Genomic DNA, 12,723 nt, shown 5'->3' with positions numbered 1-12,723 from the left:
GCTTGTAGATTCTTCCCGGATCGGAGACCAAACCTGTGTCCTCTGCCTTGGCAGGCAGATTCTTTACCACTGGACCACTAGGGAAGCCCCTGTTCATGCTCGTGCTTAGTCTTGTCTGACTCTTTGTGACCCATTGGACTGTAGCCCACCAGTCTCCTCTGTCCATGGAACTCTACAGGCAAGGATACTGGAGTGGGTTGCCATTTCTTTCTCCAGGGCGCCTTCCCAACCCAGGAACTGAACCTAAGTCTTCTGTTTCTACTGCACTGCAGGCAGATTCTTTAGCCACTGAGCCCTCAGGGAAGTTTCAGGGAAGCCCCCAGCCTTTCTTAAAGTATTGATTGGTTGATATACATCTCTTTTAAGTCTCTAGTAATCTAAACCTATACTCTTTACCCCACCAACCTCAATCTCCTTTACAGTTTGTTTCTTTTTAAGGGAATGAATCATTTATCCTGGTGAGTTTACCAATTCCATTTTCATGATTTCACAGTTTTCTCTCTATATATATTTCTGTAAATAGTGTGTGATTAGATTTCGATCCCCCTCCTTTCTGGGGGTTAAGACATAGACTGTATTCTATCAGGTGACACATAATATATGAATGGGACCCATTGATAGTCATTTTTAATATCTATTAATTTATTAGGGGTTGCAAATTAAGTGACATGTTAATTCTGTTGCTTATCACTTATTAGCTGGACTGTTTCTGTAGAACTTCCCCATATTAACTGTTCAGTTCTTTTATATTTTACTGAGGAATGGCAAGATAAATGCTTGTTGATTTGTAGTGTTTATCTGTTTTTAAAATAATGAAAAGAATTTTAAGTCAGGGGTTTAAACATATTGGGTATCAGCATATTGCAGTTATCAGCATGACAAGATATCTCAGGCTTATCTTATACTTCTGTGCCCCAAGCTCAGAATAGGTTTTCAAGACCAGAATCTGAGAGCTAGTAATGTTCTTCCTACTGGACTTCTCATTGTTCCTATGTCTTTTTAGTAGATGAAGCTAGTCTACTATAAGTTTTGTCTGTTTATTTTTAAGATAAAATACAGGAGCTTATATTGATAATTACAATTTAAATTTAGGGGTACAGTTGACCCTTGAACAGCATGGATATGAACTATGCATGCCCACTTATGTGTGAATTTTTTTCAATAGTAAATACTACAAAACCACTCATGCTGCATTTTAGCACCCCTAACCCTCTCATTGTTCAGGGGTCAACTGTACAAGGTTTTCATCTTACTGTTTCTGTATTCCATCTGTGTCTCCTTCTATGCTAGTTCTCAACAACACAGTCAGTAGTGTAATTAGAGTATCACATAATTTTCTCAACTGCTTAATCACATAGAAGAATATAACAGTTTCAGAGTAACAGTACCAATGATATGATTATGTAAAAAGTTTATAACTTTTTTTCCCCTTTAGATATTTTTCATAGGGATGTATAGTTAATTTATTGTATTTAAGTTCTCTTGAAAGAATTTTACTGTTTACACACTACACACTTCAGGCTTTGGTTGTTTTATTTTTGATTTTTTTAAAGTTAACCTTTTCAAGTAATGTAGATTCACATGCATTCGTGAAGTAATGCAGAGATCCTTTGCATCCTTTATTCAATTTCTCCCAGTGGTAACATCTTGCAAAACTGTTAATACAATATCACAGGCAGTATACTACATTGGTATAGTCAAGACACAAAAAATTTCAATCACAAAGATCCCTCATGTTGCCTTTTCTAGATGTATCCACCTCTTTCTACTCCGATCTTTGACCCTTGGCAACCACTAATCTATCTATATTCTATTCCAGTAATTCTGTCATTTAAAGACAAAAATGAAATTACACAGTATGTGACCTCTTGGGATTGGCTTTTTTTTTTAACTGAGCAAAATTCCCTGGAAAACCAGCTAATTTGTGGCATGTTATTAGTATTTTGTGGGTTTTTTTTTTTCCCCTGTTTTCCTTTGTCAGATTAGTGTTATATGGTATATATGTACCAGAGTTTGTTTAACCACCTAATGAAGGACATTTGGGTCATTTCCACTTAGTTGCTATGAACGTTTGTGTACAGATTGGGGTATGAACCTAAGGTTTGCTTTCTCTGCTGTTTGCCCAAGAGTGCAGTTGCTTGGTCATTTGGTAGTTGCATGTTTGCTATTGTTGTTTAGTTGCTCAGCCATGTCCAACTCTTTTACAGCCCTGGACTGTATCCCATCAGGCTCCTTTGTCCATGGGATTTCCCAGGCAAGAACCCTGGAGTGGATTGCTATTTCCTTCTCCAGGGGATCTTCCCAACCCAGGGGTTGAACCCCCATCTCCTTCACTGCAGGAGAATTCTTTACCACTGAGCCACTTGCAAAGCCCCAGTTGCATGTTTAGTTTTGTCAGAAATCGTCACGTTGTCATGCAGCAGAAACCAGCACAACATTGTAAAACAGTTATCCTCCAATTAAAAATAACTTTTTAAAAAAGTGTCAAATTACTTTGCAGAGTAGTTGTATCAGTTTACTTCCTAAGAGAAATGGATGAGTAATAATTTTATTTTTAAGAATTACTTTTTATATCTTACTTGTATAGTCATATGCTTGTTTAGTTATGTAAGAAGTAGTTCCATCATTCCTGTTCCTTTGACTTTGAAAGTAACAATTTTAAAAAAAATCAATTATTCCTTCCAATTTTTGTTATAATATTAGAAACAGATATGCACATGGTGGTGGTTTAGTCACTAAGTCATGTCCAACTCTTGTGACCTCATGGACTGTAGCCCACCGGGCTCCTCTGTCCATGGGGTTTCCCAGGCAAGAATACTGAAGTGGGTTGCCATTTCCTTCTCCAGAAGATCTTCCTGACACAGGGATTGAACCCAGGTCTGTTGCATTGTAAGTGGCTCCTTTACCCACTGGGCCACCAGAGAAGTACAGATATGAACATGTATATTTGTATTCCCCTCCTTACTAAGATAAGCAATGGCACATAGAGTTTTTGCCACAGGAGTTTTTTGTCTTAAAAATTTGTTCTGAAGATCACTTCATGGTAATAATGTAGAAATTAACTTACTTCTTCCTGTAACCCGAGATGCTCTGTCTTTTACATGTTGTATACTTTAGACAGCCCTTTGAGTGGACATTTGAGTTGTTTCCAGTCTTTTGTAATTACAAACAGAAGTGAGATTGTTGAGTAAAAATGTATGTGTAAAATTTTGTCTGATACCACCTACCCTCCAGTAGGAACTATTCCATTTTGAATCTCCACCAGTCATGGATAAGCATGCCTATTTTCCTCCACCTCACAATAGAGTTTTTGACAGACTTGGATTTTTGCTGATTTAACTAAATGAGAAATGGTAATCTCACTGTGATACTTTTCGCTGGTTATGAGTGAGGTTTTTCTATGTGACTTTGTTTCACCTTTTAATAGTTACTAGCCTTTTGCCAGGGGAGAAGACGATGGTACCCCACTCCTGTACTCTTGCCTGGAAAATCCCATGGACGGAGGAGCCTGGTGGGCTGCAGTCTATGGGGTCGCTAAGAGTCAGACAAGACTGAGTGACTTCACTTTCACTTTTCACTTTCATGCATTGGAGAAGGAAATGGCAACCCACTCCAGTGTTCTTGCCTGGAGAATCTCAGGGATGGGGGAGCCTGGTGGGCTGCCGTCTATGAGGTCGCACAGAATCAAACACGACTGAAGTGACTTAGAAGCAGCAGCCTTTTGCCAGATAGTTTTTTTTTTTTTTTAAACATAGTAGACTCTTTTATTTTTAATCATGAGGTAAATATCTGCTGATGAATTCAGTAAGAGTTAGCTAAAAACTGACCATTAATGAAGATAGTCACGTCAGCAATAACTGACTGTCATTCTGTGATAACTAGAATTATCAGTAATGCTAGGATAGTTTTGACCTACTAGACATTAAGGCAAGTCTGAGTAGCAGGTACTTCAGTCTAAAGCCCTTATTCTCCCAAATAACTGTACCTAGGTATTTGACCTTTAGACTAATCAGTTTAGACAGTGAAAACATTGCAAGGGTGGTGAGGGGGGCAAATAAAACAATTACTATGGATGCTCTAGTTCATGAGTGGAGGCTGGAACAGGTTAATAAAATATTTTAGTTGTTAAATATTTAGTGTTTATCATTTCAAAAATGGAAATAATTTAGGCAGATAGTAATAGTGCAATAATTATATTACCATTTCCCCCCTAAACTTTTGCTTTTAAATATTCAGTTTGGGAAAAAGTAGGGCTTCCCTGGTGGCTCAGATGGTAAAGAATTAGCCTGCAATAACGGAGACCTGGGTTCAGTCCCAGAGTTGGGAAGATCCCTTGGGGGAGGGCATGGCAGCTCACTCCAGTATTCTTGCCTGGAGAATCCCCAAGGACGGAGGAGTCTGGTTTTCTAAGTAAAAAATTGTTTTCTTAACACAACAGAGTCAGTTAATTGGCATCTACTGCTAATTATGCTAATCAAATCTAAACTGCAAGGCAAGTGATAGTACACATAATTTATGTTGTTCATTTTTCAATAAGAACACTAGAGAAATTATAAAGTTTTTATCAGATTTAAAACAGATCTGCTTTATATCTAATTTTATGAAAGCTTGATAAATATGTTAATATTTTAATATAGGAGTTTGGATAAAGAGAGGGCGGTGCTACTACAACGCCGGAAAAGGGAAAATATGTCAGGTAGGTAAAAAGGATCTATAATAAATGAACTTTAGTATGACTGAGAGAATAAGTGGCCTGCATGTTTTTAGTCAGATATAAACTCCTGGCTAGTGAACATTGGTTATATGTATAATTTACTATCTCAGGTAATTCTTTTTTATAGATTTTATAGAACGGTAATATTTATTTTAGAAAATATGGAAAACAGTAAAAATTTTAAATCATATTTTCATGCACATAGATAACCTTTTGGTTTAAAGAAGTAAAATATGTTTGTTCTTTAGAAAGATGGCGATCCATTAGTTGATCACATGGAATAGTATTTATTTTATTTTTAGGAATAGGATTTAAAGGTGTAACATATGCTAAACTTTCACTGCGGCTTTTAAAACATGTTGACATCAATACAAGTGGTTTTGAATAATGATAAGTTTTTTGAGCTGTTTGATGAATATTTAAATTGTTCTAGCATTTTTGTTTTGTCTTGTTTTGAAACCCTTTAAAAAAAAAAGTGTTTTTGGTTTTTTTTTGTATGTGTCCCATTTTATCTTTGGATAGATCCCTAGATATGGGGTTGCTGGGTGAAAAGGGTAAGTGTATATAGAATTTTGCTAGATATAGCTCAATTCATTCCCCTTCATAAAGAAGTTTTAATTACAGACACTGGCAATGTTTGTAGGTATCTGTTTCCCATGGTCACACCATCTGAGTACCTTGTCACATTTTGTATCCTTTCTAGTTTAATGTATAAGAAATATATTTGTAATTTGCATTTAACTGTGTCTTACTATGAGTGAGGAAGTGGGGGAAAAGGTTTATTCTTCAGAAAGATAGAGAAATAATAGTTTGTCATATAGAATGATGCAGTTTTATTGTTTGAAATAGAAATATTATTTATGCAGTAATTTTTATTTTGCCTTTGAAGATGGTGATACCAGTGCAACTGAGAGTGGTGATGAGGTTCCTGTGGAATTATATACTGCATTCCAGCATACCCCAACATCGATTACTTTAACTGCTTCAAGAGTTTCTAAGGTTAATGATAAAAGAAGGAAAAAAAGTGGGGAGAAAGAACAAAATATTTCAAAATGTAAAAAAGTAAGTTTTTTTTTCTCTTTTGAAGATAACTAGATAGAAAGTGACAGTTTTACAGGAAAGACAGGAGAATTGTGGATAGTATTAATAGCTAGAAAAGGTAGCAGGATCTAAGTTTAATTTAAAAAAACTCATTAAAAAATTTTAATATGTTTTAAAGATTGAAATGGAGTAGAGAAAAATGTTTGCAGACTGCTTTGAAATCATCACTATGATGAAACTAGTTACAGAAGTGCAAAAGATAAAATAAGATTTAGTGAAGGTTGCTGTTCTATAAAACAGAAGTAAGAGTGCTGAATTTTTAGTAGCTTATAAACGGGTAGAGGTTTGTAGCTATTTGTCTCTGTATCATGTGTAATCATTTTAATAAAGCTATACATTTGTTGAGTTTCTTATATCTAGACTTTTCTCACTTAAATTTTTGTATTAAAATACCACCAGGATATGGCAGAAAACTGTAGAGTGAAATTATACCTAGATATAAAATGAAGTTTTACCCCCAAAAAGCACTGGTTTTTTTGGAATAATTCTTCATGATATTTGATTATTTAATAGGCAGCATGTACTTTTAAATACATTTTTCCATTTTCTAATTTCACCTTCCTATTTAAAATAAGTCTTGATTCTAATAGTCTTCACATATACGGCTCTCTAATTTTGCTTCTGCATACAACTATTACCAAATTCTACCTCTGTTTTCTGACATGTTATCCTTACTTACACTGTTCCCTTCATTACTAGACTATTCTTTCCTCCATCTTTATCTTTTAAACTCCTTTTCTACTTTGAGGCCCATCTGAAGCACTACTATTTCAATGAAATTTGCTTTTCTCCTATCAAATATGATCATCTTTCTTTGTATTTCACCATGGCACTTGAACCTGTTATTATAGCACTTAATCACATTCTGCTTTATTTCATTGTTACTTTCTTCATCTCAGAGTGTAATGTACAGAAGAAGAGATCATCTATTAAGTGCGTTTTACAATTTAGGAAGTCATGTTTAGGTTTTAACGATTTTTTTCTCTCATGTTGAGTTAGTAATACTTCATAAGGATTAGGAAAAAAAATCTAAGAACTGGGCAGAAGATCTAGTTTGCTTTGCTGTTATGTTTTTACTACTATTGGGGCAATATGTAGTTAAAAATACATAGCAAAAAGATGTATCTAATTTTGCTTTTTATTCAACCTGTTGTTATGGCTGATTGTTAAAAATGTGAATGGAGTTCACAGTAGACATTCTGGATAGATGACATTTAAAAATAATACTCATAAACACCTAGTAAGGTGTTGTTGGTTGGTGTTTTAGCAATTCAGAGCTTTGACATGAAGTGTTAACACTGTTAAAGACATAGATTGTGTATTGTGACCCATATATTAGGAGTTTTAAAATTTTATTAATGGTTAAAATTTTCCAATTTTACTTGAATTTTTAAAACTTGATATTTTTTCACAAAATGATTGGCAGCACATATTACTTATGAATGTTCTTTTATTATTTTTGTTCAGTGTTTCCTCTGTAAACCAAACTTGTATCTTCTTTCATCATACTTCAGATTTTTCTTTTGTTTCAGCTGCACAGCCATTATGCAGGTTTAAAATCTGTAAATCATCTTCAGTCTTTGACATTCACTATTGATTTTTCCTTTGGAATGTCTTTTCGTTGTGTTCTTATTTTTCTTCATTTTTGCTTCTACAAACGCAGTATGCCCTCATAGTAGTATAGTAATACCTTCTTTAATTTCTCCAACTTTATCCTCTTTCCACTCCTGTCATTCTGCACTTGGTTATGACATTTTCTGCAAATATTGTTTTATATCACTTCTCTGCATGCTAAGTCGCTTCAGTTGTGTCCACCTCTTTGCAACCCTATGGACCTTAGTCTGCCAAACTCCTCTGTTCATGGGATTTCCCAGGCAAGAATACTGGAGTGGGTTGTCATTTCCTTCTCCAGGGGATCTTCTCAACCCAGGGATCAAACCCATGTCTCTTACACCCCCTGCATTGACAGGTGGGTTCTTAGCACCACCTGGGAAGCCCTTCCCTGTTGAGAGGTATTTCATAGATTTCTCCATCATAGTGAAGAACTTAAAGTATTTAAGCCAGAATCTTAAAATCCGACTGACATTCATGACCTAATTTTACATTTTTTTTAACCAGTCTTACGTCATACTATTTTTAGTAGGTACAAGTGTGGTATGCTGGTTTTTTTTTTATTGCATGCCTTCTTTCTTATTACTTCAGTATCAGAATTGTGTTCAGTATTCCACATGGCTGAACAAATCCATTTTCTGTGTTTTTGGCTCTTTTTCCATGTTTTATGTGAAGATTCTTTGCTGCTGTTACTGCTGCTGCTTCTCTTCCTCCTCCTCTCTCTTAACAAAACTTGCTCTCTTCCAACATACAGTCTACACACAAACTTGGAACTTAAATTTGGAACTATAGTGCTTACTCTAGGTTTAATGTTTGTTAATCTCTCTAAATACACTAACTTTGTGGAGTTGAAGTGGTGAAGTGAGTCTTAAATTCCACTTTGGAATGTGGCAGAATAGAGAGTTCCCATTAAATATTTGTTAAGTACAATTCTGTTTACCACATTGCCTATTATTTGAGTCCCAATAGGTGCTCAAATATTACTTGCTAGTTGACCTAGAAAATAAAAGTAACAACAAAATTGTTTTATCCCCATGCCAAATCTTGGCTCATGATGTAAAATTACTATAATATTTTTAATACCTTCCAACTTTTATCAGGTGTTTTTCCATGATTGTATTTTAATATTGAGCAAATAGAAAATTTAGACATTTTCTTAGCATTATATACATATTTTCATGTTTTTACATTGTCTGTATTTATTTTTAATAGTTTAGTGTCCTTGGTAGATGATTTTACTTCAATATTCCCTTAGTTCTGACTATATTGGTTTTTACCATATTTTGTGTAATTTATGCAGTTTCAAGAAAAAGCTTGAGTGAGCTCATTCTTAAATATTAATTTATCCAGTTTTTAAACATCTAACTCAGAATTCTGTGTTATTTCAGGCCTTTCGTGAAGGATCTAGGAAATCATCAAGAGTTAAGGTAAACACATTAAGCCCTTATCAATTGTCAGGTATCTAAGAACTTACTAAGTGGTTGCTTGGTCATAATCTTTCATTAATGCTCTCTCCATTCTGTGTCATTTCATTGCTTTTATCTTTATGAAATGAAGTGGGGAGAAGTGGGACCATAGAGATTTCTAATTGGATTAATACATACCATTCTTGGAGTTAATTAACAGTTAACATTAAACAAAAGGAAATATATAAATGATTCCTAATATTGATTCATTTTTCATTTATCATTGTATTCCACGTCTCTAGTGCCACTTTTTATAGTATACTAGACATATAAATGCAAAATCACACTTGAAATTTGAAATTTTGCTCTTCTGCATAGTTTGAATTCTAGGGATTTAGTAAAAGTCAGTAGGTTATAAAATACTTTGAAATCACCATAGAGTCACCATGTAAGTACAAACTTGTTACTTGTACCTTGAGTTAATTAGTATACATCCTTAATTTTGTAGATGCCAGGATTGCTGAGAGAAGCAAGCCCGGCCCCTCACACCCCAACCCTCCCACCATCGTCCAACTCTGCCTTCCCTTAAAAGATAGGTTTGTGTTGGATGATACAGGTCAGCTATACAGTGTTACTCTTAGTTTTCTAGGATAGGTAGTAAAGGAGAATAAGTGTCTCAAGTTGGCAGATATTAAAATAGGATGTGGGAAGAATATTAGAATGTATCTGTTGTCCCCATACTATAAAGTATAATAATTATTAATTATCCCATATTCCTGAAAAACAGATCATTAAGTAGCTGTCAAATGATTATTCTTTCTTAAGAATGTTAATACATGGTGTTGTTCAACATACTGCAAGTCCAGAGTCTTATAAAATGTTCTTTATATGTTGGGTATTTTATATTTACCATGTTAAATTTGTATTTATGGAATTTTTTTGATGCCAGAGTAAAGAGATCTGAAAAAGGGTTTTATATTAAACTCTTGAATCTATTGATCCTTCAGTGGTTTTCCTTTCTTTCCATTTTATCTAATCTGAATATCAGACTTAATGAGGAAGGAGCATCTTTACTTAACTGAAATGTTTTCATTTATTATGTAAGGAAGTGACTAAGGAATTGAAATTTTAAAAATGCTTTGTGCATCTTTGAAAATCTTTTCCTTGAAGATGTCTATTATCATTACATTTCCAGTAAGTGCTTCTGTCATATATGAAAAAAAGTTCAAGAGATATAGAAGAGCTCTGATCCTCTTCTGTAGAGGAGTTTTTTGTTTGTTTTTGTTTTTTTGAAAGGGGAACAGAAAAGAAGAAAATTTAAATGGACTAGATTCCTTTAATAAAAGTGATAAAAATATTAATATGTAGTGTCATGTAAGAGAAAGACATATCTATGTTATTACATACGGAATCTAAACTAGGAATAAATACAACAAAATGGAAACAGACTTACAGAGAACAAACTTGTGGTTACCAGTGGGAGAAGAGGGGATAAGGGTAAGATGAGGGTTAGAGGTTTAAGAGTTACCAGCTACTGTGTATGGAATAAATAATCTACAAGGATAATAATAAGCACGAGGGTTATAGCCACTATTATATAGTAACTTTAAGTAAAGTATAATCTATAAAAATTTTGAATTACTGATAATACACCTCAAACTAATATAATATTGTAAATCAACTGTACCGTGATATAAATAAATAACAGGTAGTTAAAAAAAAGTGCTTGTAGACTTTTGTGTCTGTATATAATATATGAAAAACATTTTTGTATTACATAAACTATATTCACTATGAAAAACTCTGAAAAATAAATAAAAATAAAGGCCAAAATATGTAATGTTTCATATTTGTACAAAAAATCTATTATTTATCAAGTGATCAATTATTATTAATACATGAGTCCATAAAATATCAATTAGTAAAATAAACCTACTCCTATTAAGTAGCTGAACAACTTACTATAGTTTGTTTCATTATAGAGAAGATACTTTTTGTGATAGTTTATTTACTTATACGTAAGATTGACTGATTCATGGGGTCGCAAAGAGTCAGACACGACTGAGCGACTGAACTGAAGGTTGACTGATGGTAAATTTTAGTTAAGTGTTACTATACAGATGTACATGTTTAACAGCATATATAAAAATTTTCTTGAAATCTTTATGTGATTTTAAAATTTCATATTACATCAGGTTGTAACATTATGGAAATTATCTACTCATAAAGATGTTCAGTTCTGTAGAAATCAGAACAGCATTTACAAACAGCTTAATTGAAAGTTTGTGTTAAATCTATTATAAATTCACTATAAATTTGAATTATACTATCAGTAAGATACAATATATGTTTTTGTTATGTGCATTAATTCATTTTCATCCTGAGATTACAAATAACTGAGGGAGTCGGGCTTTAATACATTTTTTAAATATGTGGTAATTCTGCCTTTCTATAAAGTTTATTCCAGTGAGAAACGGGATTCCCTTTTTGTTTCATAAAACCTATTGAGAGGTTGTAACTTTCCACTACTTGGCATTTAGCATTCTTTTTTTTTAATTGGAACATTTACTGTGGTGTGCTTCTGCTATACAGCAAAGTGAATCAGTTTTATATATACATATATACACTCTTTTTTAGATTCTTTTCCCATATAGGTCATTAGAGAGTATTGAGTAGAGTTCCCAGAGTATTGAATATTGAATAGGTCCTTCTTAGTTATCTATTTTATATTAGTATATATGTCAGTCCCAATCTTCCAATTTATTCCCCCCCTGACCCTTTCACCCTTGGTAACCATAAATTTGTTTTCTACATCTGTGACTCTATTTCTGTTTTGTAAATAAATTCATTTGTACCATTTTTTAAGATTCCACATATAAGTGATATCATCATAATTGTCTTTTTCTGTCTTATTTTGCTCAGTCTTACAGTCTCTCCATCCATCCATGTTGCTGCAAATGGCATTATATTTTGTTCTTTTAGGGCTGAGTAATATTTCATTTTGGACTGTACCACATCTTCTTTATCCATTCATTTGTAGATAGACATTTAGGTTGTCCATTCGTGGATATTGTATATAGTGCTGCAGTGAACAATGAGGTGCCTGTAACTTTTCAGATTATGATTTTTCTGGATATATGCCCAGGAGTGGGACTGCTGAATCATATGGTAGCTCTATTTTTACTTTTTACGGAGCATCCATACTGTTCTCAATAGTGGCTGTAGTAATTTACATTTCCACCAACAGGATTGGAGGATTCCTTTTTCTCCACACCCTCTCCAGCATTTATTGTTTGTAGACTTTTTGACAATGGCCTCTCAGACCAGTGTGAGGTGTTAACCTCATTTGATTTGCATTTCTCTAATGATTAGTGATGTTGAACATCTTTTCACGTGCTTATTGGCCATCTGTATGTCTTCTTTGGAGAAATGTCTATTTAGATCTTCTGCCCATTTTTTGAGTTTTTTTTTTCAATTGAGCTGCATAAGCTGTTTGTTTATTTTGGAGATTAATCCCTTGTCAGTCACTTCATTTGTAAGTATTTTCTCCCATTCTATAGGTTGTCTTTTTTATTTTGTTTATGGTTTTCTTTGCAAAAGCATTTAAGTTCACTTAGGTTCAGTTTTTAAATTTTTCATTATTTAGGAGGTGGATCAAAAAAGATATTGCTGTGGTGTAGCATTTAGCATTCTTAAAGGTTTTAAAAGGGCATATGGAGGGGAACAAGCACTTAAGCTTAAAGGTCCTTGTTCACACTTTGTGAGACATTTTATTCTCATGTAAAATTTGTCTTGTGGACAATTTATTATACATCTTGGAATTACACAAAATTATCAGAGTATATTTTTGTTACAAACATGGTAAAAGTTGAAGTATTATATCAGAAAATA

At 33.6% G+C, this 12,723-nt stretch overlaps 1 protein-coding gene across 5 annotated transcripts in view; it reads left to right on the top strand.

The window, feature by feature from the left end:
* Positions 1–12,723, top strand: part of KMT2E (lysine methyltransferase 2E) — a 92,887-nt gene that overhangs the window by 43,863 nt on the left and 36,301 nt on the right. For all 5 annotated transcript variants that reach the window (XM_018047246.1, XM_018047249.1, XM_018047245.1 and 2 more), the window contains 3 exons: positions 4,638–4,696; positions 5,604–5,776; positions 8,815–8,853. In XM_018047246.1, coding sequence (XP_017902735.1) covers positions 4,638–4,696; positions 5,604–5,776; positions 8,815–8,853 — 271 coding nt within the window. The remainder of the gene's footprint in view (positions 1–4,637; positions 4,697–5,603; positions 5,777–8,814; positions 8,854–12,723) is intronic.

The sequence above is a fragment of the Capra hircus genome, chromosome 4 (assembly GCF_001704415.2).
Source record: "Capra hircus breed San Clemente chromosome 4, ASM170441v1, whole genome shotgun sequence".
Taxonomy (NCBI): Eukaryota; Metazoa; Chordata; class Mammalia; order Artiodactyla; family Bovidae; genus Capra; species Capra hircus.
The sequence above is the reverse complement of the archived record's forward strand: the minus strand, read 5'-3'. Positions and strand labels throughout refer to the sequence as shown.